Source organism: Anopheles stephensi, chromosome 2 (assembly GCF_013141755.1).
Source record: "Anopheles stephensi strain Indian chromosome 2, UCI_ANSTEP_V1.0, whole genome shotgun sequence".
Lineage (NCBI taxonomy): Eukaryota > Metazoa > Arthropoda > Insecta > Diptera > Culicidae > Anopheles > Anopheles stephensi.
Window position 1 is genome coordinate 54716987 of NC_050202.1, and position 19088 is coordinate 54736074.

The following is a 19088-nucleotide window of genomic DNA, read 5'->3' on the forward strand; positions in this document are numbered from 1 at the left end:
ATTTTCATAACATGACTTACTAGGCTCATACTCAGAGCTCGTAATTCCGTAAGGGTTTCTTCAGTTTTGGATAAATTCCATAGCTCAGAGCAGTGGCGGATCAACTTAGGAGCGGAAGGAGCGGCCGCTCGGGACCTCGACTGCCAATCCGGTCGGGGCCTCCAAACAGCCTTGACACATAGGAGAGCCTCCTACCGATATTGCCTCCATGTCATCAGCGCATATGCCAGGCTCTGGATTGACTTCCCGCAGATGGTTCCCGATGGCCCCGGCATCCAAGTCACGGAGACCCCCTCTCTAGCGCCAGAGTGAAGTGCCGACTAGTTCATTTCCCTGGCACAGGCCCTCGATGGAAGCAAAGAGCTTACTTACTTACTTATCAGGCGCTACAACCGCAACAATCCTCGATACCGCCCACGGTTCAGCGCCGTCGTCTGCCAATCCGTTATCCCGGCCGTTCTGGCGGACGCATCAACGCCATTACTCGATCGCTATTTTGGGTCTTCCACACCTCCTCTATCCGTGTGGACGGCCTAAAAGGACTTTACGGGCTGGATCGTCCGGTGTCATTCTCATGACGTGACCAGCCCACCGGAGCCTGGCGAGTCTAATTCGCTGCACGATGGTGTTAGATCATCGAAGCAAAGAGCCCCGAGAGTTAAACTTGACGAGTCATCCTCGTTCGTGTTTCGGACAATGCCACAGCATCGAATTAAGAAAACTTCCGCAACCGTCGCGTCGTTAGTTACTCAACTCGTTATTATTCATTCAGTCATTCGAGTGTTAAACTGAAACATTACGAAATGGCATTAGTTTTCCCGGAATACTGTAAATAGGTAAAATATGACGACAGGGGGAAAAAAAAGATCTGGTAATATGGTGTGCACACACACAAACACACACTAAACCGGAATGTTCATTAATCGAGAGGTTGCTTGAAGGGGTATGCCGAGCAATGCTTCGCTCTTCTAATTTAATGGCGAGTTTGCGAGTCGCATTTGTATAAGATGTGCTTTGCTTATTGTCTTACTTCATTGTCAGTGTGGTTTTGGTTCATCCCTTCTGGCATACACACACGCGCGCACATTCGGGTTACTTAAGCGTTCTGTTTGGTGAAACCATCTAACTTGCGTGTGTTCGTTGTTCGTTCTTCAGCCCTTATTGCTCAACCAAGCCTATCGCCGCTGTTCCCTGGTGAAGGGTGCGCTGCTGCCGGTGCCTTATGGGCTACCCTGTATCGGTTTACTGCCTTTTCTGCCTTCCCACCTGGTCTGTCCTTGCGTCGGGTTCGCTACCCCTCTTCGCCTGCGAAAACCATTAAAGATAGATCCTCCGCAGATCAGTCGGGCAGGTGATCATGCTGCACTGCGGGCATAGCTTCTTCGCTCCGAGCGTGTGCAGCCAACACTCCTCGCAGTAAACGTGCCAGCAGCAAACCGACACAATAGGTTTGCGAAAATCATCCATGCAGATGAGACACTTGGGTCGATTACGAATGTACCCTTCGTACTCGCGAATTTTGGCCTTCAACGATTCAACGATGCGACTGTCCGTGCCTGTGCCACCGCCGGCCACCTCTACCCCATCCTCGTCCATCGGCAAACATAATGGTGGCAGCGTCGGCGGTGGTGGCTGTGGAGGTGGAACCGGTACGGTCGACTTGCTCGTACCTTCGCCGGCACTGTTCTCTGCCGGTGGTTTTACGGTTTGTGGATCGTTGGCAATTAGCAGCTGGCGCAGCGCACTGCTACCGGGTGCACTGCGGCCCGTTACAAGCACATCCCGCTCGGAGTACTGCGGTGGTCCGTATACCTGCCCTTCATCGCCATCCACGTTCAGCTCGTCGTCCGTATCGTCTGCGTTGGTGATGCGTACACCGAGCCCACCGTGTGCACCCGCGCCCAGCATGGCCGTTGCCCGGACACGCTTCTGTCCGGCCCACTCGTACACATCGAACGATTCACCCTCAACGTCGATGCTGGCATCATCATCGTCGTCGTCGTCTTCTTCGCTACCGTTGTGCGCCGGATTGCCTCCATTACGATGGGATTCGGATTTGCGTAGGCATGCCTCGACGTGCAGCGTAATATCGTCCAGGGTAACTTTGTTGCAGATGGGACACACGTTATCCTCCGGCTTGCGCTTCCTGGATTTGAGCTGCAGAAAAGTGTACCAAAGAGTCAGAGGACCGATAATGACGCACGCCATTTCGTGTGTCGCTTACCTTCAATCTCGCCTGTCGATTGTTTTTTATCTTCTGATACGTTCCCCAACATTCATCCGGGCCGATAGAGCTGGTCGTATTCTCTTCGCCGCCGTGACCATTTGTACGAGACACGGACGTGCTGCTGCTGCCACTGTGACTCGGTCCTTCCCCGTTGCTGTAGCTGGGTCCGGCCGTGTTCGTTCCATCGTCCACGCCGCCACCGTACGGGAGCTGCTTCTTCGGCTTCAGGATACGCTCCAGCCGGTCTACTTCGACCGCAAAGTGATGATCTATTTCGTGCACCCGCAACGTGACGCCACAGATAGGACAACACATCGGACTGGTTCTACCTTTACGCTGACGAAAGCCACGGCCAGAATGTTCCGACTCGCCGACTTCCATGGCTGGTCCACTGGCGGTGCTACTGCACCGAGCACGAAAACATACTGAGCGTACGGATTTCTATCCAGGAAAAGCCACACTTTCTGCGGTGCGCGAAATACGATACACCTTTTCCCTGTCCTTCGATGCGTAACCAACAATTGTTTACATCGGCAAATCGGACATTTCGTCGATAAAATTTTGTTGTTTTTTTTTTTGGCTTTCTTTCCGACGACTCCACAAATGACAAACGTCAGTTTACCTCTGACCGGGTTGCCAGATTTATTATTGTTTGGAAAAATAAGTATTTCAATACGGATGCCTTCAACTCACAGCAAATTCTCATGCAATATTTTTTTTAGTTATTAATTGTTCTCTTCAATTGGCGATAAGATAAATTTGTTAAATGTTTTATAATATACAAACACAAACACCCTGTTAAAACAAGCGCGGGCTGGCAACACTGGCCACAATCAAGTTCAACGTCTTTTTGTAAAATGACAGTTGCCAGCGAGTGGAACGCAAAACAAATGCCTACCACCTGTGATGTGAAAAAAGTGATCCAAACCACCCGAAAATCGACCCGTCTATCGCGGAAACGTTTATCGGTGCGACCTACCAGCGGCAGAGCCCGTCCCCGGTTCATAATGAGCAAAAAGCCGGCAATAAAGCGTACCAACAGCCAACCGTCCGTTGCACAAAATGCATCCGGTGCACCGATTAGCCGGTGCGAGGAACAGCTCGATGCAGCCATTTATCGGTGTCTGCACGCGCTGACCAAGCGCCACCAGCCCACGGACGAGTTTCGGGCCCAGTTTTGTCGCGGCGCGTTCCTGAAACCGAACACGAAAGCCTTCATCCAGGTGATGCACTTCCTGCTCAACGTGTACGATGCGCGCGAGTTCCGCAAGCGCTTCTACTGGCCCATCTACGACAAGGGTGCGGAAAATGCGTTCCGCACCTCGACCGTCGAGTACGTGAACCATCTGATCGAGCGCGGCAAGCTGGTCGGCATGGAGCGGATTAAAGCGCACTTCGTGGTCCTGCCGGGTGGGGCGAAGTTTATGAAGTTTCTGCTCACCCTGATACGGTTCGTGCTGCAGGAGGAGTTGCGCCGGGCGAAGGGTGCTACCGGCGATGCGGAACCGATTACAAAGACGCGCATCGCACAAATGATCGCCGCCCACAAACGGTGGGTCGAGATTGGTGATCGCATTAGCGGCACCATTCAGGAGGACATTGGCGTGCTGGCGGAAAAAACGCGCAAGATAGAAACGCTGCTCGAGACGGTGCTGCAGGGCAGCGATGTGGCGCAACAGATGAACTACGACAAGCTGATGCAGATGTGGTCCATCCTGATAGGCACCCAGTTCCGGGAGCAGCAAAAGATCCGGCAGCGCATGCAAACCCTTGCCAAGGAGTTTGATCGCGTGATGGAAAAGACCGAGAGCAAGCTGAAGGGCAACGAGCTATCGTTACCGTTTACGAGCGAGGAGCTGAAGGACTGTCTCGGGAGCTACAGCTGCCAACCGGGCACGGAAATGCACCAGCAGCTGGCGCAGGAAGTTTTCGATGAAAATGGTAAGCTGAATGCGATCAAATTGCTGCAGCTGTTCGAAACGCTGCTGCCCAACATAGAGCGCCTGTTTGCTGGATTTTGTATGAAAAACCCGGAGCTGATGAAGTACGAGAACAAGGAACTATCGAAGGTGGCGGTCAAATGTGACGAGCTGCGCCAGCAGCTGGACGTGCTGCAGCGAAGCTTACCGATGCTGGAAGATTGTCTGCTGAGGGATCTGCCCGGGTCGGGCGACAGTCCCGAGCTGGGCAAGGAGAACTTTGCCATCAAGAATAAACTTTTCTGCACACCACCGATCGTGATGGATTTCGACGCACAGACGGATGCTTTTCCGACGATCGGTCCGGTCGGTGCGAACGGGAGAAGCAGCCAACGGTTGGCACTGTTGAACAGGGAGGACGTGCATGCGATGAATGCTCGTATGAAGCTGCTGTCCGTCAGCAGCTCGTACCAGCCACGCAGTCCAAAACCACCGCAGCGCTATCCGAAGCCCACCGCCGCCGACCAGCTGAACCTACCGCACACGAACCAGGAGACCATGTTTGCGGTACCGCGCGTCACACGCAAAGAAAAGCTAAACCCACTCACTATGCTGAACCGCATTAAGGCGCAAAGCCAAAAGCAAAACGGTTCGTCCCGATCGAACGATGGTGCGCGAGTGAACAGTACGATGAACATTTCCACGCTCAGCGAGATCACGCTGCGGCCCGAATTTTCCTCCACCCTTCTGGGCACACCGGAAAAGGCAGGCCCGGCACCACTGGTGGGGCATCGTGCAGCGAATGAGGAAGAACCGGAAAAGAAACCTAGCACGGCGCAGTCTTTACAAGTGCCCGCCGTACAGCCACAGGTGCAGCGGATGATGAGTTCACCGAACGTACACTCCAGTCCCCGGCTGATGGCAATCTATGCGGGCTCAAACACTCCCAAACCGACTCACTCGCCCAAAGCGCTGCTCACTGCGCCCGGCGCTAGGCGCCGATCGTCACTGAAACGAAGCTCACTGATCGAGAACGAATCGACGGTACACACGTCACCGTCGGGCAGGTTAGAATCGTTGGTGAAACATGACGAGCTACCGCAACGCTGCTCGCTACCGTTGACGCTCGAGCTGGAGAAGGAACCTACAGGGAACCGGGACCAATCTGGAGATGTGTCGCAGGATAAAACACTCAAACCGGAGGTACAGTCAGTGTTCAATAGTTGATCGTTTTGAAATAAATTAACCGATTGCGGGTTTTGCATTTTCCTCCCCACAGCACGATGGCGCACAGGAGGATCTCTCTCGCACACTTCTTGCGACGAGTGTCGACAATCGAACGAACGCTGCCGAAACCGAACCGAACGAGAATCATAAAATCGACGATCCATTACAGCAGCACCTAGAAGAGTTGGATGATGATAATCTGTTTAACGTTAGCGATGGAATAGTGACGGATTTTGAATGATGTTTTGTTAAGCGCCAGAATAGATTTGTTAACCTGCTCACACACACACACGCTGATTTTAAATCGCTTATCATGACACATTGTGTATTATATGCTTCGCGCATTTAGAGTAGCTCGCTTCATTAAAAATGGCTTTAAATCACGCACATTTGCTCCCGGCTACTGTTATCTACAACGTTTAAATCACATTAGCGAACAGAATGATGCAATGAAACGAATTAGTATTGATAATCTATATTAAAGTGCTGAAACGTACGATCTTAAACATCTGGCATCATTTCAACACGCTTTTCCTATGATGACGCTCCCCTGACGGCACTCAGGCAAACGTTTGTACATGGCGGCGCCCCTAAATACGAGGCCTCTGATATGAAGCGCGTGGCATACAGTTTAACGTACAAAGGGGTCCAAGTCGCTAAAAGGGATTCGGCGATCCTCTACGTCAAAAGCAGCGGCCTGCTTGGGATGTATAAGATAAGCTCAGAGAGTAGTGTTGGGTTGTAGCGTGCGTCGTAGTCCACTCGAACCTCTCCAGAAGCCACAAAGCGAACCGGGTGACGGATTCCAGGCAGGCCGAGCAGCAGATGGCCACCATACAATGGAGACATACTCCAGCACCGATCCAACCATGTGGAGCTGTAGAGCGTCTCGATGGAGACCGGGTCGCGAGCAAGTGTGCCCTTGATGTCGGTATATACCGCGTCGACCTAGGAGCCGGAGCCGAAGGTTCTGTGGCATAGGATGACAACCAAGTTTGTGGTGGCGCTGAGCGCTTGGGGGGACGAATCCGTGTTGAGTAGGGCTGAGGTAAAGAAGAGGTTCGTACACAACGAGCTCGAAAGGCGGAATCGCGTTCGGTCCCGGGGCAAACGATGGCTTGAGACGGTCAATAGCTTTCAACACTGAAGACACATCCAGTGGTGTGTGTGATGGTGAATGCCCGTTGAAGCTGATGGAGCTTGGAAAGCCAGACGATTACCAAGCCAACAAAATTGAAACGCCATACAAAAGCTATATTTTGTATCAAAATCATTTATCAAGTTAGTTTATTCGCTTCTTTGCTCAGTCGATTTTCCACCTTACACTGGACACCCCTCCGCGTTTCTTCCTCGCCGGACCACAATTGAAGAAAAACAAAAAAACATTCTACTTATCAACAAGATTTGCTTAAAAATATACCTAACTGTGCAAAACAGCTAGTGGCACACTTTGCGTACGTGTGTGTGTGTGTGTGTTCGTTGCCACTCTAAAATAGGACAATGTCACACCGTCGTCCGTGAACTGGGGTGGTGAGAGGAACTTCCTTATACAACACAATACTACAATACTACTCCCATGGAGAGTAAACAAAGAAACGGAACAAAAACAAAGACGCTTGATGAGTGTTTTTGCAAGGGCGAGAGCCTGAACAAAAGGCTGAGATGAAAAGTGTTCGATCTTTCGGTTTCTGCTCTTATCGAATGCTAATCGATACTGATGGGGCATTTTGATATCAGTAAGCTTGCCTAGGAGGATGGATAGTTTAAACACAGGTAAACAGGATAACGGAAAAGTAAGCACAAAAGGATGCTAAATGTAAAACAAAACAGAACAAAAAAGAATGAAAAAAAAAGAAAAACGGGGGAACGTTATGAGCAGCTCCAACTTTTCCTAGCTTAAAAACTCGCGATTTGTTGATAAATATAACACGGCACACACGGAAAGAATTTTACTCTTACATGATGATGTTTCGTTTTCCTTTGTCAGCACGCGCTCCGCCTAATGAACCTCTAGAGGAGGACCCCCACCACTACACTCATAAGAAGTAGGGTTCAATTTACACTAAAACCACCTACTGCAGGAATAGGTAGGCCTCTCACTGAATTTTCCGTTTTCTACCGCCACCGCCGCCTTTGGCCGGGGCCGATTTTTCCTTTCCAGCACTCGCAGCAGCAGTACCACCACCCGGCGGCACGTCCGTATCTACACCGTTCGTCGTTGGTTCGCTGTCACCGGCGGACGCCGAGCTCGTGGTTGTCGCCGTTGCCGGTTCATCACCGTTTGCTGTTTCGGAATGTTTCGCCACGCCATTTGCCGCCGTTTCCGTCGTAGTTGCGGATTCTGATTTAGCTTTCTTGGCGGCTGTCACCTTCGTGGGCACCTTCTCCGTTACGGTCTGTTAGAGAATTAAAAGATAGAATAAATATCCGAACACACAAACTACTGGCGTTTGCCACTTACCGGCGTTTCCTGCACGAGGAATAAGCTGTGTTGTCCACCGCTGGATGCCTTCAGGATCACCTTACCCGCTACCTGCTTGCTGGCGATCAGTACCGGTTTGGATTCGTCCGTTTCCAAACCGGTGCCGAGCTGCAGGCTGGACCCCATGCCCCACGCGTACAGTTCGCCCTTGTCTGTGACGGCGAACGAGGTGCTTTCGCCGCAGCACACACTGACCACCTTCTTGTCGCCGAGCACCGCTACCGGTTGGAGCGTTTTCGCGTCGTCCGTTACGTCGTCCCCAAGCCCCAACCGGCCGTACTCTTTCCGCCCGATCGCATACACCTTGTGGTCTGTCCTCAATACCAGTGTGTGATGTTGTCCGCCCGCAATCTGTAGCACCTCGTCGAAGCTGGTCGGTTCCGGTACGAACACCGGCTTGACGACGTTCTCGCTCGGGTTCGGTATGCCGAGCTGACAGTAGTTGTTAAGCCCGAACGCAAATATCCGCCCGGTTTGATAGTCTTTGTAGAAGGTGCAGTAGGTGGTGGCCCAGATTGCGTCCGCGACGATGATTTTGCCACGCCGCGTCACTATGCCCGGCTGCAGCAGCTGTGTTTTGCCGCGACGAGATTCTCCCGACGCAGCCCGGATTGATACCCGGCCGAGTTGGCCCTGTTCCGCACAGCCGACCGTGTAGATGTGGCCGATATCGGACAGCAATACGAGATGATCACAGCCGGATGCGATATCGACCCACCGGTTGCCCGGCAACACTTCGATCGGTAACCGCTTGTTGCCCTCGAGCGTAAGGCCCATGTTTCCGTGCGAATCCTTGTGAAATAGAAACGATGCATTAGTAGCCGGCAAGGGAGGACCCCCCCCGGATCCCGTGCCAACTGCCCGATCCGACTTCGGCACGGGATCAATCTGCAGCGCGAGATTTTGCTCGATTTTACAAATACTTGCACTCTCGCTCTCGATTCGTTTCATCCTCCTCCACTCACGGCCGGAATGTGCGGGAACAAGTAATCAACCATGGTTGGCAAAAGGGTCGGGCTAGTGGTAGATTAGTCTGAATTGAGTTCTACTCCGGAGGAAGGATACTCCCTCAGCGATAGTAGCTCGCATATTTGACTTAAATGGCTGGCAATCCGCTGTTTTCAATCAGTGCCTGACGTGGCGCGAAGAAAGAACTGCCCCCCACGCTGCATGCCTCCCCGAGAGGCGACACACACACACGGCGGTTACAATCCGTCTCCCCTGCCACGCACAGGACACTGCGTCATCCACAACTGATGCATTGCTGGTAGCGAACACCCTTTTCAAAGAGTTGCCTTGCTGAGGCATATTCACATGCCTTATCTCAGACCTTCCCGAAGCAAATAAATGAGTAACCAGGTACTCGTATGGGTGCTCCAAGTGCGAGATTACCACTAGCCTGGGTATATGCCGCCCAACACGGTGACCGAATATCCGCCGCGATCCTGATCCGTGCGTCGTGAAGGACGATGATTTCGAACACAGCAACAAGCGTTGCATGTTGCACCTTTCGGTTAAGTTAGAGGAAAGAATAAGGGTAAAAGAAAACTCACAAGAAAGGCAGGCTGTGACCGTTAATGACGAGGGGAGGATTTAAAGGCGCTATGCGCTATTTCCTTGACGACAGAAGGAAGTCTTTTTTTGTTGTTCCGTCTCACTCTAACTTCTTGCCCGGTTGCACGCACCACTGACTGTGGGAACAATTAAGCGGGTAGGTAACAGAATGCTAGCCTAATTTGGAACAGGAATGAGCAAACTTTAAATTTTCCCCTCGTCTTACCGGCGCACCCCGTTGCTGACGACGAGGACTGTTGCCAGCTGTTGTCTCGATGCTGTTGCCCTTTGCGTTTGGCCTGACGTACCCAAAAAAACACAGCACCCGAAATAATAATACCTACAATAATAGCTACCTGGGAATGGTTCGTGGCAGGTAAGCTGTGCGCGTGTGAGCATGGGAACAATCTCGCAAAGTTGAGGAAATGTTTGGCGGGAAAACCGGTACACACGCTGCGTTTTACTGGTACCCTCTCCCCCCGGGTGGATAAATGTGTTCGTGTTCCATATTCGATCTAATCGATTTGTACTTACCCGGAATGAGCCCCAGGCATATACGCGTCCATCGTTCAGCAGGCAGGCGGAATGAGAATCACCGGCCGAAATTTTAACACACAATCCAGGCAGTTCGATCAATTTCGGCTCAAACTCGGAACCCTCTTGGGATGTATCCCGGCCAAGCGCACCTTCATCGTTGCAACCGAACGAATATACCGTGCCGTGCCGCGTGAGACACAGATTGTGCATACCACCGGCCGAAATTTGTACCACGTCCGACAAGCCTTCGACGATGGCCGGCCGCGTCTTCTCCATCACGTCCTCTCCCATGCCCAGCTGACCCATCTCGCCCTGTCCGCACGCCAGCACATTGCCCGAAAGCTTCGGTAGCGTTGTGAGCGGAATTTCGACTGCAAAGAAAAAAACACAAAACACAAGAGGATGATGAAATCACGCGCAGGTTGATGACGCTACACGAATAATATGTTCCTGGGGAGGGAAGGGGCTAATTTTAGCCATAACCACGAAAGGATAAGAGCAAACTTACGCCGTTTGGTTCGCTGCATTTTAGCAGCCGGGCCATCGCCTTCCGCCGGTGCTTCCTTTTTCGGTCGACCGCGTCCCATCGTTGCACGGCGCTACAAGGCACACAATCGAAATGCACTTTACTTTTCACGAGAACGATTAATAATCACGTTGTTTGACCTCCGCAGTGAAGCGCCACGCCGTGCTTCATTGTGCACCAAGTTTGAGGTTAGGGGTTGCATATATTCCGCAGCACTATCGCGGACGACCGCCTACTACTCACCGGTCTAACACTTTGTCCGTTTATTGCAAACGTCCCTTGGACGGAAGGACACCGTTTCCTGCGAAGAACGAAAATACTTTAAAGATTTTCCTTGCTGCTGCTGCCACTTTTGTACATCTCCGCAGGTAGCGGAGGGCAGATGTACGACTGTTCCGGTACCTACGAAGAAAGGAAAAGGATGAAGCATACCGAGCAGCAGCTATGCGCTGGTATGCAGCAAACGCACCCGGTTGACAGTTGCAGGCCGGCGCAAACGCTTCGTGAAACGCTTGACGCTTTGAAGAGCAATTAAAATGATCGTTAATAGTTGTTCGGAACGGAACGGAACGGGTTGTTGAACTGAACAAAAATAAGAATGGAAATTTTCTAGCAAAAAACCAGTAATTTCAAGTTTACTAGCAAACAAAAATTGTGATTAAATTACAAACGTTCCCTTCCAAAAGGCCTTTCCGTAAACGGCTTTTTTCAAACGATTTTGACATTTCGTATCGCTTTTCAAAACGTAAACAAACTGCACTGAACCGCACAACTTCTTTGATTATACACTTGCTCAACTCGTTTCCATAATCATTTCCATTTGGAATTAGCATGAACAGCGATTCGAAGCAAGTAAATACAGCAACGGACAGTCACCACATTCGCTACCGGTATTGCCAAAATCGTCCACTGTATCGCCGCTCTCGCCAGCTAACTGCCGTGCGTGTTTACTCCGTAGCGAACGAATCGCGCCATTTGCTCGTTTTCGGTGTTCCCCAAATTAATCTGCTTCGTGAGCTACGGCAGGAGTTCGTTCGGTTCGGTGCATTGGAATCGATCTGCAATATTACCGACACCTGGCATCGGGAACATGCAGATTCGGACGAGCTATTGCTGGAACCGTTCACCGATGTGTTTCATGTGTGCTTCGCGAAGCTAGAGAAAGCCCGGCAAGCGAAGAAATTGCTCGATGCACGTAACTTTTACGGTGGCATACTGCACATTTCGTACGCTCCGGAACGAGAAAGTGTGGAGGAAGTAAGGGCCAAACTGAGCCAACGGCGAGCGGAGGTACGGTATCGTACGAAACTGGAAGCTCAACAGCATCGTCAACCACGGAAACCATCATCATCCCGTCCTGGTGTTGGTGTGGAGCAAGGGATAGCTCCAAACCAACCCGCTACGAAGACTACTAAGAAAGGACGTGAAAGCAACACACGGTGGAAGTAGTAGTAGTTGTGTGGACTTGTCAGGACATTATCCATTATCATTTTTAAGTGGCGGTCATTGCTGTGCGTCGATACCCGGTGGAACGTATTGTGTGATTAGAGCCAGAAAATGATCATACCTAAAGAGGTAAGTCTGAATAAACGACGATTTTAGTATTGCTCAACCCACTTTAATAACAAAACTCAATTATTTCCTTCTAAATCACAGGTGCAGTGTCGAACCTGTCTGCAGGTGTTCTGCTGCGCCAAGTGCCGGCAGAAGCACGAAGATGGATACCACCAGGAGGACGCCATGTTACGCAAAATTTGCTACATCTGTAACGATAGGCCGTTCCCGCTGCGGAGGGACACTAAAATTACCCCTAACAATTTGCTTATCGTGCACATACTAAAGGAACATCTGCCACTGGAATGCAATCGATGTAGGAAGGTAAAAACATCCTGCGATTATAATGTTTCCCTTCCAATTTGTCGCCCAATCTAAACGAGGATTGACACACTGATTGTGGCTTCCTTCCTTCGTTTCAGATTTTCTACTCGCTAGAAGACTTTCAGAAAACAAACAAATGCTTCATGTTCTGCGTGGACGACTCCCAACAGGAAGGTGAATGCCATCTCGAACGAAGTCAATCGGTCGCGCCAGCACCATTGCCAACGATTGACGATGAAAACAAAGAGAACAGCCCCGCCGAGCAGACCACCGATCGTGTGGATGTTGCTCCAGTTCGTGCACGAAGAAAAAGCAGCCTTATATCAGGCGACATGGCACCGTTCGCCGAGACGGACAATAAAATTGACGAAGTGGACGAAGCACTGCTGACACCGTTGACGAAGATAAACCTGCGCTGGAAGCGAAAGAGTCGGCAAAGCTTCGAAAGTATGCTCTCGATGTCGAACAGCGCGTCGGATGCGTCGGGGATGCTTCGGATGGATGGTGGCGGTGGTGGACCCGGCCAGCGAAAGCTGGTTCGAACCACCTCAACACCGATGTACCAGTGGCAGCTGATGCCAACCGGGCCAAAGCAACCGAACGAATCGTACTCCGCCACGATGGGCCAAATGTCGAGCATACACTGTAGCAGTGGCAGTGAAACGGACAGCCGTACGGAAGATCTCGCTGGGTCGCCTCAGCCGGTACCGAACGAGCTGGACAAGGTGCGTGCCATCATTCGCAATCGCTCGAAAGCGGTCGCCACACCACTGCGGCAGGTAATGTCGAAGAGCATACAGCGAGCCATTGCACAGCATACCGGGGTGGGCAGCGTGTACTCGAAGATGCTTCAACCCGGCACACAGCGCAAGATGAGCTTCAACTCAACGATGAGCAGCGGCATGAACAGTATGCTAGTATCGCCGGCAAAAGATCCACTGGATCTGCGTACCACGCCGGCCCTAAAGCGTACCGGGAACCGAACATCGACACGATCGTTTCAAGCCGAACGGATGGTACGTTCGGGCGATCCGGGTCGGGAAACGGTTCAGCTAGCGGCGATGGGTGAACCAGGGCAAACCAAAGCCGCCCAAAATCAAAACTCGACCGAAGGATCTGAATATTATGAAACGCATCGTGATATCGACTCGCTACAAACGAACGCATTCGCAGATCGAGAAAATCAAGACAATGCGCTGAAAGTCCACACCGCCGACAGGTATCCGGTCACGCCGAAGGCGAGCGGAACGGCGCTGAAGAAAGTGATTTCATTCCAAGCGCTGCATGACGCGAAGAAGCAGGAAGAGCTCGGCGCACAAAACGATACGACCGAGGACGTCTGGGGGACACCTTGCGGTGCAATTCCTGTCCGCAGCTACAGCTGTTCGGCTGTCGGGCTGGGAGATACGTTCAAAGCTTACGATGCGTCGGTAGAGGAAACGGAAAATGATTCCGGATCGGATGATGTGTTTTTCCCGGCAGCGGTAAAGGGACGCCCGAACATACAAGATGGCAAGGCCTTTCGCCAGGAGAGTCAGTACGAGTGTAAAGAAAAGTCGATGGTAGCAACTGGCACCACCACCACCGGTGGTAGCAAACTGTGGTCGATCGTTTCGAACGTGATCCGCTTAGCGTCCCGCAGCGATATCCAGGAAGAACATGCGTCGGTTGGAGCGAGAGCGAGCGAACCCACTACGCACGGCGGTGGTGGATTAATACAGCGGGCGGCATCTTTCGCGGATTACCTTAAGAATCGATACACCCGTTCGGATGGTGGAATCGCACGTACTTCATCCTCCGGCTCGGACGAGTATCGCCTAGCGCACGGGAAAAAGCGACGTCGTGTAGCGTCAACCTACTCGCGGTCGCACGTTCCGACGGCGATTGCGGCTTCAGCAGTGCAAGCGGGCGGCTGCTTGAAGCCCCACCACAGTCCGGTCGCGAAACGGAAACGCATTCAGAGCCGGCAACCAATTCATCGGTTGCGCCATACGAGTAGTGAGAGCGGGGGCAGTGGGAATGCTGCTAATGGACGATATGACTAGCGAGGTAGCTGCAGACCTTGTTCGTTGATTGTATTTCTACGGTGTTTATTAGGTATAGGGAAGATTGTAACATTTGTGCCATTAGATGGAACACGGACGAAGAAAAAAATATAATTTTTTGAAGTACTTTAAACCATTCTTTCAAACTCGTGTATTTTTATACATATAAGGGAATATTTATAGTCTCAGTACTTACATTCGCATAGCTGTATGAGCATCTCCAGGCTCATGGCAGCCAGGAAGCCGATCATGTCATGAGCATGACACCGAACGACCTAGCTCAATACTAAAACTGGAGTTGGTACCAAAGATTTCTGCAGGAGTGCAAGACCTTGAAGCAGTTGTAGCAGCTGCTCAGTAAGTAAATATTTAATTGCATTTTGTTTTAATATTTTTATTTTCAAGTGAACCCTTGCTGGGCATCGATGCTACGATTAAGAACTAGACAATACACTGGGGTTGAGAATGAGACATGCTAATGCGAATAAATAGAGACGTGTAGAGTTCCCCAAATGGGCGGGGGTATTATTCAGGCTCCCGAACTACGGCAACGGAACAAAACGGAAGACATCAAAAAACGGTGGCTTGTGGCAAGCGACCTAGATCAGATGTGGCGGTGGTCCACAGGCAAGACTTTCCGAGGAACCGAGGGCCAGCGATGTGAGGATGGTACGTCGGCCCGGATGAACGCCAAGATTTTCCCAGTTGATCCACGACAACCGTGCAGTTAAATCTAGTGCCATTAAAAGGACGATAAGGTTTGAATGTTATAAGGGGACATTCCCAAAGAGTGACGCTCCGCTAACTTACCGCTCGTGTTCCAGTGTGCCCGATCGGCCTTAATCTCTCCCCGGAGACACTTTTCCACGTACGTCAGCGGATCGTAGTCCGCCTCGAGGACTTCGCGCAGCAACGCTATGTAGGCGATCGCTAGCCGCAGCGTGTCGATCTTGCTGAGCCGTTTCTCGTACGGGAACGTCGGCACATGGACGCGAAGTTCGTCGAACGCCGAATTGATGCTGCTGTTGGAAGCGTGCAGAGAGGAACTAACATTAGAGCAGCAATCCTGGTGGAGAAGGCTTTGCAGCATTATTTCGACCGGACGCTCGGTACCTACCCATTCGGGGCGGAGCGCATCATTCGCTTGCGCTCGCGAACATTCGTCTGCTGGCGCTGTATTTTGTACGGTGGCGGATTGTACGGGTGGGTTCCCATCGTCGTCGACAGGGATGGGCTGGGCGGTGTGGACGAGTCCAGACATTCTGGGGGCAGTCGATAAAATTAAACTACATTAATCGACCCGCACTGTACTGGATGGAGGCTCTTCCGGCTCGTCGCCCGAAGGTGTTAAACCACATTGGCAATTTAAAAGTTCAGTCTGGGTGCTGCTGCACTTCAAGGTAAGTTGGGAAATAAAATTAGCCAATAAAATTAGTTGCATCGGAGGTCTGGCCCGGTGTGTGCGTGACTGTGTACGATAGCGTTTCGAGCCACTGCACAGAATGATAAGTGGTTTGATTACGCATGCTTCAGCGTTCTCCTCAATGCGGAAGAAAGACATCACCGGCAGGATGTAGACCAGATTACGGTAACCTTCTTCTAAACTGACCCGTCTGGGTTCGATTTAAAGGTTACGAAGGGTGCTAAAAATTTTCCATCACATTTCGCAATGTAATTGCCACAGAACTGACCTCTTTTGAAGGACCAACAGAGATCTTCAAGGATCTCGCTGGGATTTTCCCTAATTAAAAGGGAGTCTCAGCGACCTCTTACCTGTGTGATGTAGATACTGATGCTGCATCTGCCGTATACTGTTGGGATTCAATCTCAGGTTAGGTGGATTGCCCGTGTGGCTACCGTGGCCAACACTGTTACTGCTGCCCGCCCCATTCCCGTTGCCGGGTGCGGCGCTTAGCTGATGGTGCTGTGCATAGACGCACGACGGTAGATCGGCCATCAGCTCATCGTCGAAGCTGTGGAATCCGATGCCACTGTACGTCGATCCGTTCGGCACATTGTTGTACGTGAGCACATCCATTGGGAGCAGCAGTAAAAAGTAGAAAATCGAGTTGACCAGTTTAAGCACCACGAAGACTTGGGATCGATTTTATCCAGCCAGTGAGACACCTAACACTGGCAAAGTCGCATTCACACACTCGCTCACGGAAAATGGAATTAATTCCTATAGGCACGACACAGGTTTCTTGGAAGGTTAAAAATTGGTTGCAAAAAGAAGGAAAGGGCCACAACTATATCGATGATAACCTCAATGGTGGTGATGAGGAAGAATCCGGCAACTGAGAGCGACAGATTTTATCCATTGCTTGGTGAGATTGTTTCACAAGGACAAACACACACACACACTTAGCTTGCCCTTCGGTCCACTGGTTTTGGTGTTATCCTGCCGACGGTAGAACGGAACTGCAAAGGATATCCTGAACCCGCCAGTCTCTTATATAGGCTTCCAAGGATAATGGCCCGGATGCCCGTACCAAACACAACTGCGCATGTGCATCCTCGCCACGTTGCTCCTCCCATCGTGAAGCAGGGGAAAAAAGGACCAAATTGCAATGGCCGCCGGCGTGTAATATAGAGGCTGCGTGTGAGTTGCTAAAACTTTAAAAATATTAAATACAGTCAGAAAATGTGCTTCAAAAGGTTCTGTCCCCTTTAAACCTCGCTAATTTTTCTCAGTTACGTATGAGTTTTATTGGGTTTATATTACTACGCTATCCATAAATGCTACCCGACAGCAAAGTGTGGCTGATGCTGTTTACATTTTTATTTTGCTCTGTGTCTCGGCTCGGCATATAATTTTGTAAATATTTTTCTTCAACCAACATCCCTCGCGCCATGAAACGCTCCAATATTGGTCATGCAATTCAAATAGCAATGGTGCTCCATCTTTTTTTGTCACAAGAATTGTTTTCTTTTATCGCTGTTGATGTTGAACCAAGCATGAACGGGACTGGATGGCACAATTTGCCAAATGGTAGCAAATTACTGCTTTACGGTAAAAATTAAATTAAAATAAATTTAAATATCTTGCGAACAAAGCAAACAAACAAATGTTATAAATTAAAATGAGAAGAGCAGAAAAAACCATCGTGAAAAAATAACTTTAAAAAGTATTAAAATAAGCATAACGGTGGAATATACTGCAAAAAATAGGTTACATCCCAAATAGCCAAAGATAATGAAATCGAACTATCGTGCTGCTTGAGGGTTGCTTAAAGAAAAAACGTACCACCGCCGAACTTTAAGGCAAGTTAAAAAGACCGTGGAACTTGATGGAACTATGAAGCTTTTCCAATTGCACTTGGAACTCGATGGAACTATGAAGCTTATTTATAAACCATGCATAGTGTTCATCCGAACTATGCGGCTTATTCAGAAGCATACGGTACTTCATGGAACTTTATGGAACCATTTAGTGGCCCTGTGAAAGATGGCCCTTCAAGTTCAAGTTTACAGGATTATGTGAATAGGACATTGCTATCTGCCCTGCGTCGTCAGAAAAACATTGAGTGGAAAGATGTGTTGAAAGGGAGTAAAAAAATCGAGAGAATTTTATATAAAGTGTGCTCAAATTATACGTTGAAATATTTGAGAACGAAGACGACTGCGAGATAATCAATATTCCAATCGATATATCCGACAATTCTAGTTCGGAAGATGATCAGCCGATTGAAATCCCGAAACAGATGTCTTGCATGAAAATAAATATATAACCATAAAAACTTTCTTTAACAGCTCGATATACGAAAGCTGCTTAAGGCCCGGTTAAGAGTACGAGGAATTATGACGCTGCTTATCTACTGCAAAAGACGTATTAGATCAGCGATCTTTTGCGTGCTGAAATTGGTTGCTTAAGATAATTTTGCTATTTGGGTTGACTGTTAAACATTTGAATAAATTCAATCAACTTCAACCTCTAATTAAAACAACAAAACAGATATCATAAATGTAAAAAAAAGTGCATGCAGTGCGTTACAGAACAATAAGGTTGTTGTTCTGTTTTTTTATTATTTAATTTAAAGGTTGAAGACATAGGTAAAATTGATGTTGTACAAAGTATTGGACACTAAAAAAATACGTTTTCTCATATTTTTTTTAATTTTTCTATTAGTGTGCTTACTTTTATGCAACAAAAAACATTGATTATTAGTTTTTTAATGCGCTGTTTTTGATCTCATTTTAAGGAACTAAAAAAATTACAAAAATATCTTTCTAAACATGTATATACATTCCTGGTACGGTACCTATAACAAGTGCAGGAGCTTTATAAATGTAGTGTTAAATGCCTCCAAATGCGCCAGAAAGAAGTACCGATGAGAGCAAAACAATGTTAGCAAACTATGTAATAGCTTTATACAACATCGTACATATCGGACCAATTTTGTAGTGACTTGAGGACAAAGAAAGAAACCGACCTGTATATATAATAGGTAGTTTGATCAATCACTTGAAGTACAAATAAAGAAATAAAAATTATTAAGAGATTAAAAAAGAATAGAATAAAAAATAAAATGAGTATTAAAAGAAAAGGGTTTTCAAACATACATGAAAATAGTAAAAAATGCCTTAAAAATAAACTACACGTGAAAATTATGTAAAAATGCAGAACAAAACCAACTTCAGCTTTAAGATTGCTTCTAAGCTGTTTAGTGGTGACATAGTCGCACCTCAATTT

General features: G+C 49.3%; 6 protein-coding genes across 16 annotated transcripts; 3 read left to right on the forward strand and 3 right to left on the reverse strand.

The window, feature by feature from the left end:
* Nucleotides 1-738: 738 nt before the first annotated feature.
* On the reverse strand, nucleotides 739-2847 carry LOC118502799 (E3 ubiquitin-protein ligase RNF220). The gene is made up of 2 exons (XM_036035413.1): nucleotides 2225-2847; nucleotides 739-2157 (listed from the first exon to the last, which is right to left on the reverse strand). The coding sequence occupies exons 1-2, from the start codon at nucleotides 2606-2608 to the stop codon at nucleotides 1318-1320; spliced, it is 1224 nt and encodes a 407-aa protein (XP_035891306.1). The 5' UTR covers nucleotides 2609-2847; the 3' UTR covers nucleotides 739-1317.
* A 195-nt stretch (nucleotides 2848-3042) lies between these two features.
* Nucleotides 3043-5879, forward strand: LOC118502795 (augmin complex subunit dgt6). Of its 3 annotated transcripts, none has more exons than XM_036035402.1 (2): nucleotides 3043-5355; nucleotides 5426-5879. In XM_036035402.1, the coding sequence occupies exons 1-2, from the start codon at nucleotides 3085-3087 to the stop codon at nucleotides 5612-5614; spliced, it is 2460 nt and encodes an 819-aa protein (XP_035891295.1). In that variant the 5' UTR covers nucleotides 3043-3084; the 3' UTR covers nucleotides 5615-5879. The 3 variants fall into 3 exon arrangements, with proteins under 3 accessions (XP_035891295.1, XP_035891294.1, XP_035891296.1); XM_036035401.1 differs by having other exon boundaries at nucleotides 3044-5351; nucleotides 5422-5879; XM_036035403.1 differs by having other exon boundaries at nucleotides 3046-5349.
* Nucleotides 5880-6630: 751 nt separating this feature from the next.
* Nucleotides 6631-10942, reverse strand: LOC118502798 (regulator of chromosome condensation). 8 transcript variants are annotated; one of them, XR_004905085.1, is made up of 6 exons: nucleotides 10716-10942; nucleotides 10455-10545; nucleotides 9944-10317; nucleotides 7835-8647; nucleotides 7333-7769; nucleotides 6631-7183 (listed from the first exon to the last, which is right to left on the reverse strand). XR_004905085.1 is itself a non-coding variant. In XM_036035410.1 (5 exons), the coding sequence occupies exons 2-5, from the start codon at nucleotides 10531-10533 to the stop codon at nucleotides 7470-7472; spliced, it is 1566 nt and encodes a 521-aa protein (XP_035891303.1). In that variant the 5' UTR covers nucleotides 10534-10545; nucleotides 10716-10942; the 3' UTR covers nucleotides 6631-7469. The 8 variants fall into 8 exon arrangements, 6 of the variants coding, with proteins under 6 accessions (XP_035891303.1, XP_035891298.1, XP_035891302.1 ...); XR_004905084.1 differs by having other exon boundaries at nucleotides 7333-7772; nucleotides 10716-10893; XM_036035410.1 differs by having other exon boundaries at nucleotides 6631-7769.
* Nucleotides 10943-11217: 275 nt separating this feature from the next.
* LOC118502797 (mitosis initiation protein fs(1)Ya) lies at nucleotides 11218-14531 on the forward strand. Its single transcript, XM_036035404.1, has 3 exons — nucleotides 11218-12047; nucleotides 12129-12350; nucleotides 12449-14531. Exons 1-3 carry the CDS (start codon nucleotides 12030-12032, stop codon nucleotides 14393-14395), a joined length of 2187 nt encoding a protein of 728 aa, XP_035891297.1. The 5' UTR covers nucleotides 11218-12029; the 3' UTR covers nucleotides 14396-14531.
* Nucleotides 11304-11921, forward strand: LOC118502419 (RNA-binding protein 48). The gene has a single exon (XM_036034644.1). The coding sequence runs from the start codon at nucleotides 11304-11306 to the stop codon at nucleotides 11919-11921; it is 618 nt and encodes a 205-aa protein (XP_035890537.1).
* A 242-nt stretch (nucleotides 14532-14773) lies between the features above and the next one.
* Nucleotides 14774-17078, reverse strand: LOC118502800. 2 transcript variants are annotated; one of them, XM_036035415.1, is made up of 5 exons: nucleotides 16661-17078; nucleotides 16169-16386; nucleotides 15513-15657; nucleotides 15206-15414; nucleotides 14774-15128 (listed from the first exon to the last, which is right to left on the reverse strand). In XM_036035415.1, the coding sequence occupies exons 1-5, from the start codon at nucleotides 16714-16716 to the stop codon at nucleotides 14995-14997; spliced, it is 762 nt and encodes a 253-aa protein (XP_035891308.1). In that variant the 5' UTR covers nucleotides 16717-17078; the 3' UTR covers nucleotides 14774-14994. The 2 variants fall into 2 exon arrangements, with proteins under 2 accessions (XP_035891308.1, XP_035891307.1); XM_036035414.1 differs by having other exon boundaries at nucleotides 15206-15417; nucleotides 16661-17072.
* Between the last annotated feature and the right edge of the window lie 2010 nt (nucleotides 17079-19088).

Excerpts from the sequence above, each read along its gene's own strand:
- LOC118502799 (XM_036035413.1), bottom strand. The coding sequence starts at position 2,608 with ATGGAAGTCGGCGAGTCGGAACATTCTGGCCGTGGCTTTCGTCAGCGT. Across the intron at positions 2,158-2,224 it reads ATCGACAGGCGAGATTGAAG|CTCAAATCCAGGAAGCGCAA; the intron begins GTAAGCGACACA and ends ACTTTTCTGCAG.
- LOC118502795 (XM_036035402.1), top strand. The coding sequence starts at position 3,085 with ATGACAGTTGCCAGCGAGTGGAACGCAAAACAAATGCCTACCACCTGT. Across the intron at positions 5,356-5,425 it reads CACTCAAACCGGAGGTACAG|CACGATGGCGCACAGGAGGA; the intron begins TCAGTGTTCAAT and ends TCCTCCCCACAG.
- LOC118502798 (XM_036035405.1), bottom strand. The coding sequence starts at position 10,533 with ATGGGACGCGGTCGACCGAAAAAGGAAGCACCGGCGGAAGGCGATGGC. Across the intron at positions 8,648-9,943 it reads ATGCCTGGGGCTCATTCCGG|GATTCGCACGGAAACATGGG; the intron begins GTAAGTACAAAT and ends CTATTTCACAAG. Across the intron at positions 7,773-7,834 it reads TCCTCGTGCAGGAAACGCCG|CAGACCGTAACGGAGAAGGT; the intron begins GTAAGTGGCAAA and ends TTAATTCTCTAA.
- LOC118502419 (XM_036034644.1), top strand. The coding sequence starts at position 11,304 with ATGAACAGCGATTCGAAGCAAGTAAATACAGCAACGGACAGTCACCAC.
- LOC118502797 (XM_036035404.1), top strand. Across the intron at positions 12,351-12,448 it reads AATGCAATCGATGTAGGAAG|ATTTTCTACTCGCTAGAAGA; the intron begins GTAAAAACATCC and ends CCTTCGTTTCAG.
- LOC118502800 (XM_036035414.1), bottom strand. The coding sequence starts at position 16,716 with ATGGATAAAATCTGTCGCTCTCAGTTGCCGGATTCTTCCTCATCACCA. Across the intron at positions 16,387-16,660 it reads TCCTCATCACCACCATTGAG|TGGCATCGGATTCCACAGCT; the intron begins GTTATCATCGAT and ends ATCGACGTACAG. Across the intron at positions 15,418-15,512 it reads ATGCGCTCCGCCCCGAATGG|CAGCATCAATTCGGCGTTCG; the intron begins GTAGGTACCGAG and ends CGCTTCCAACAG.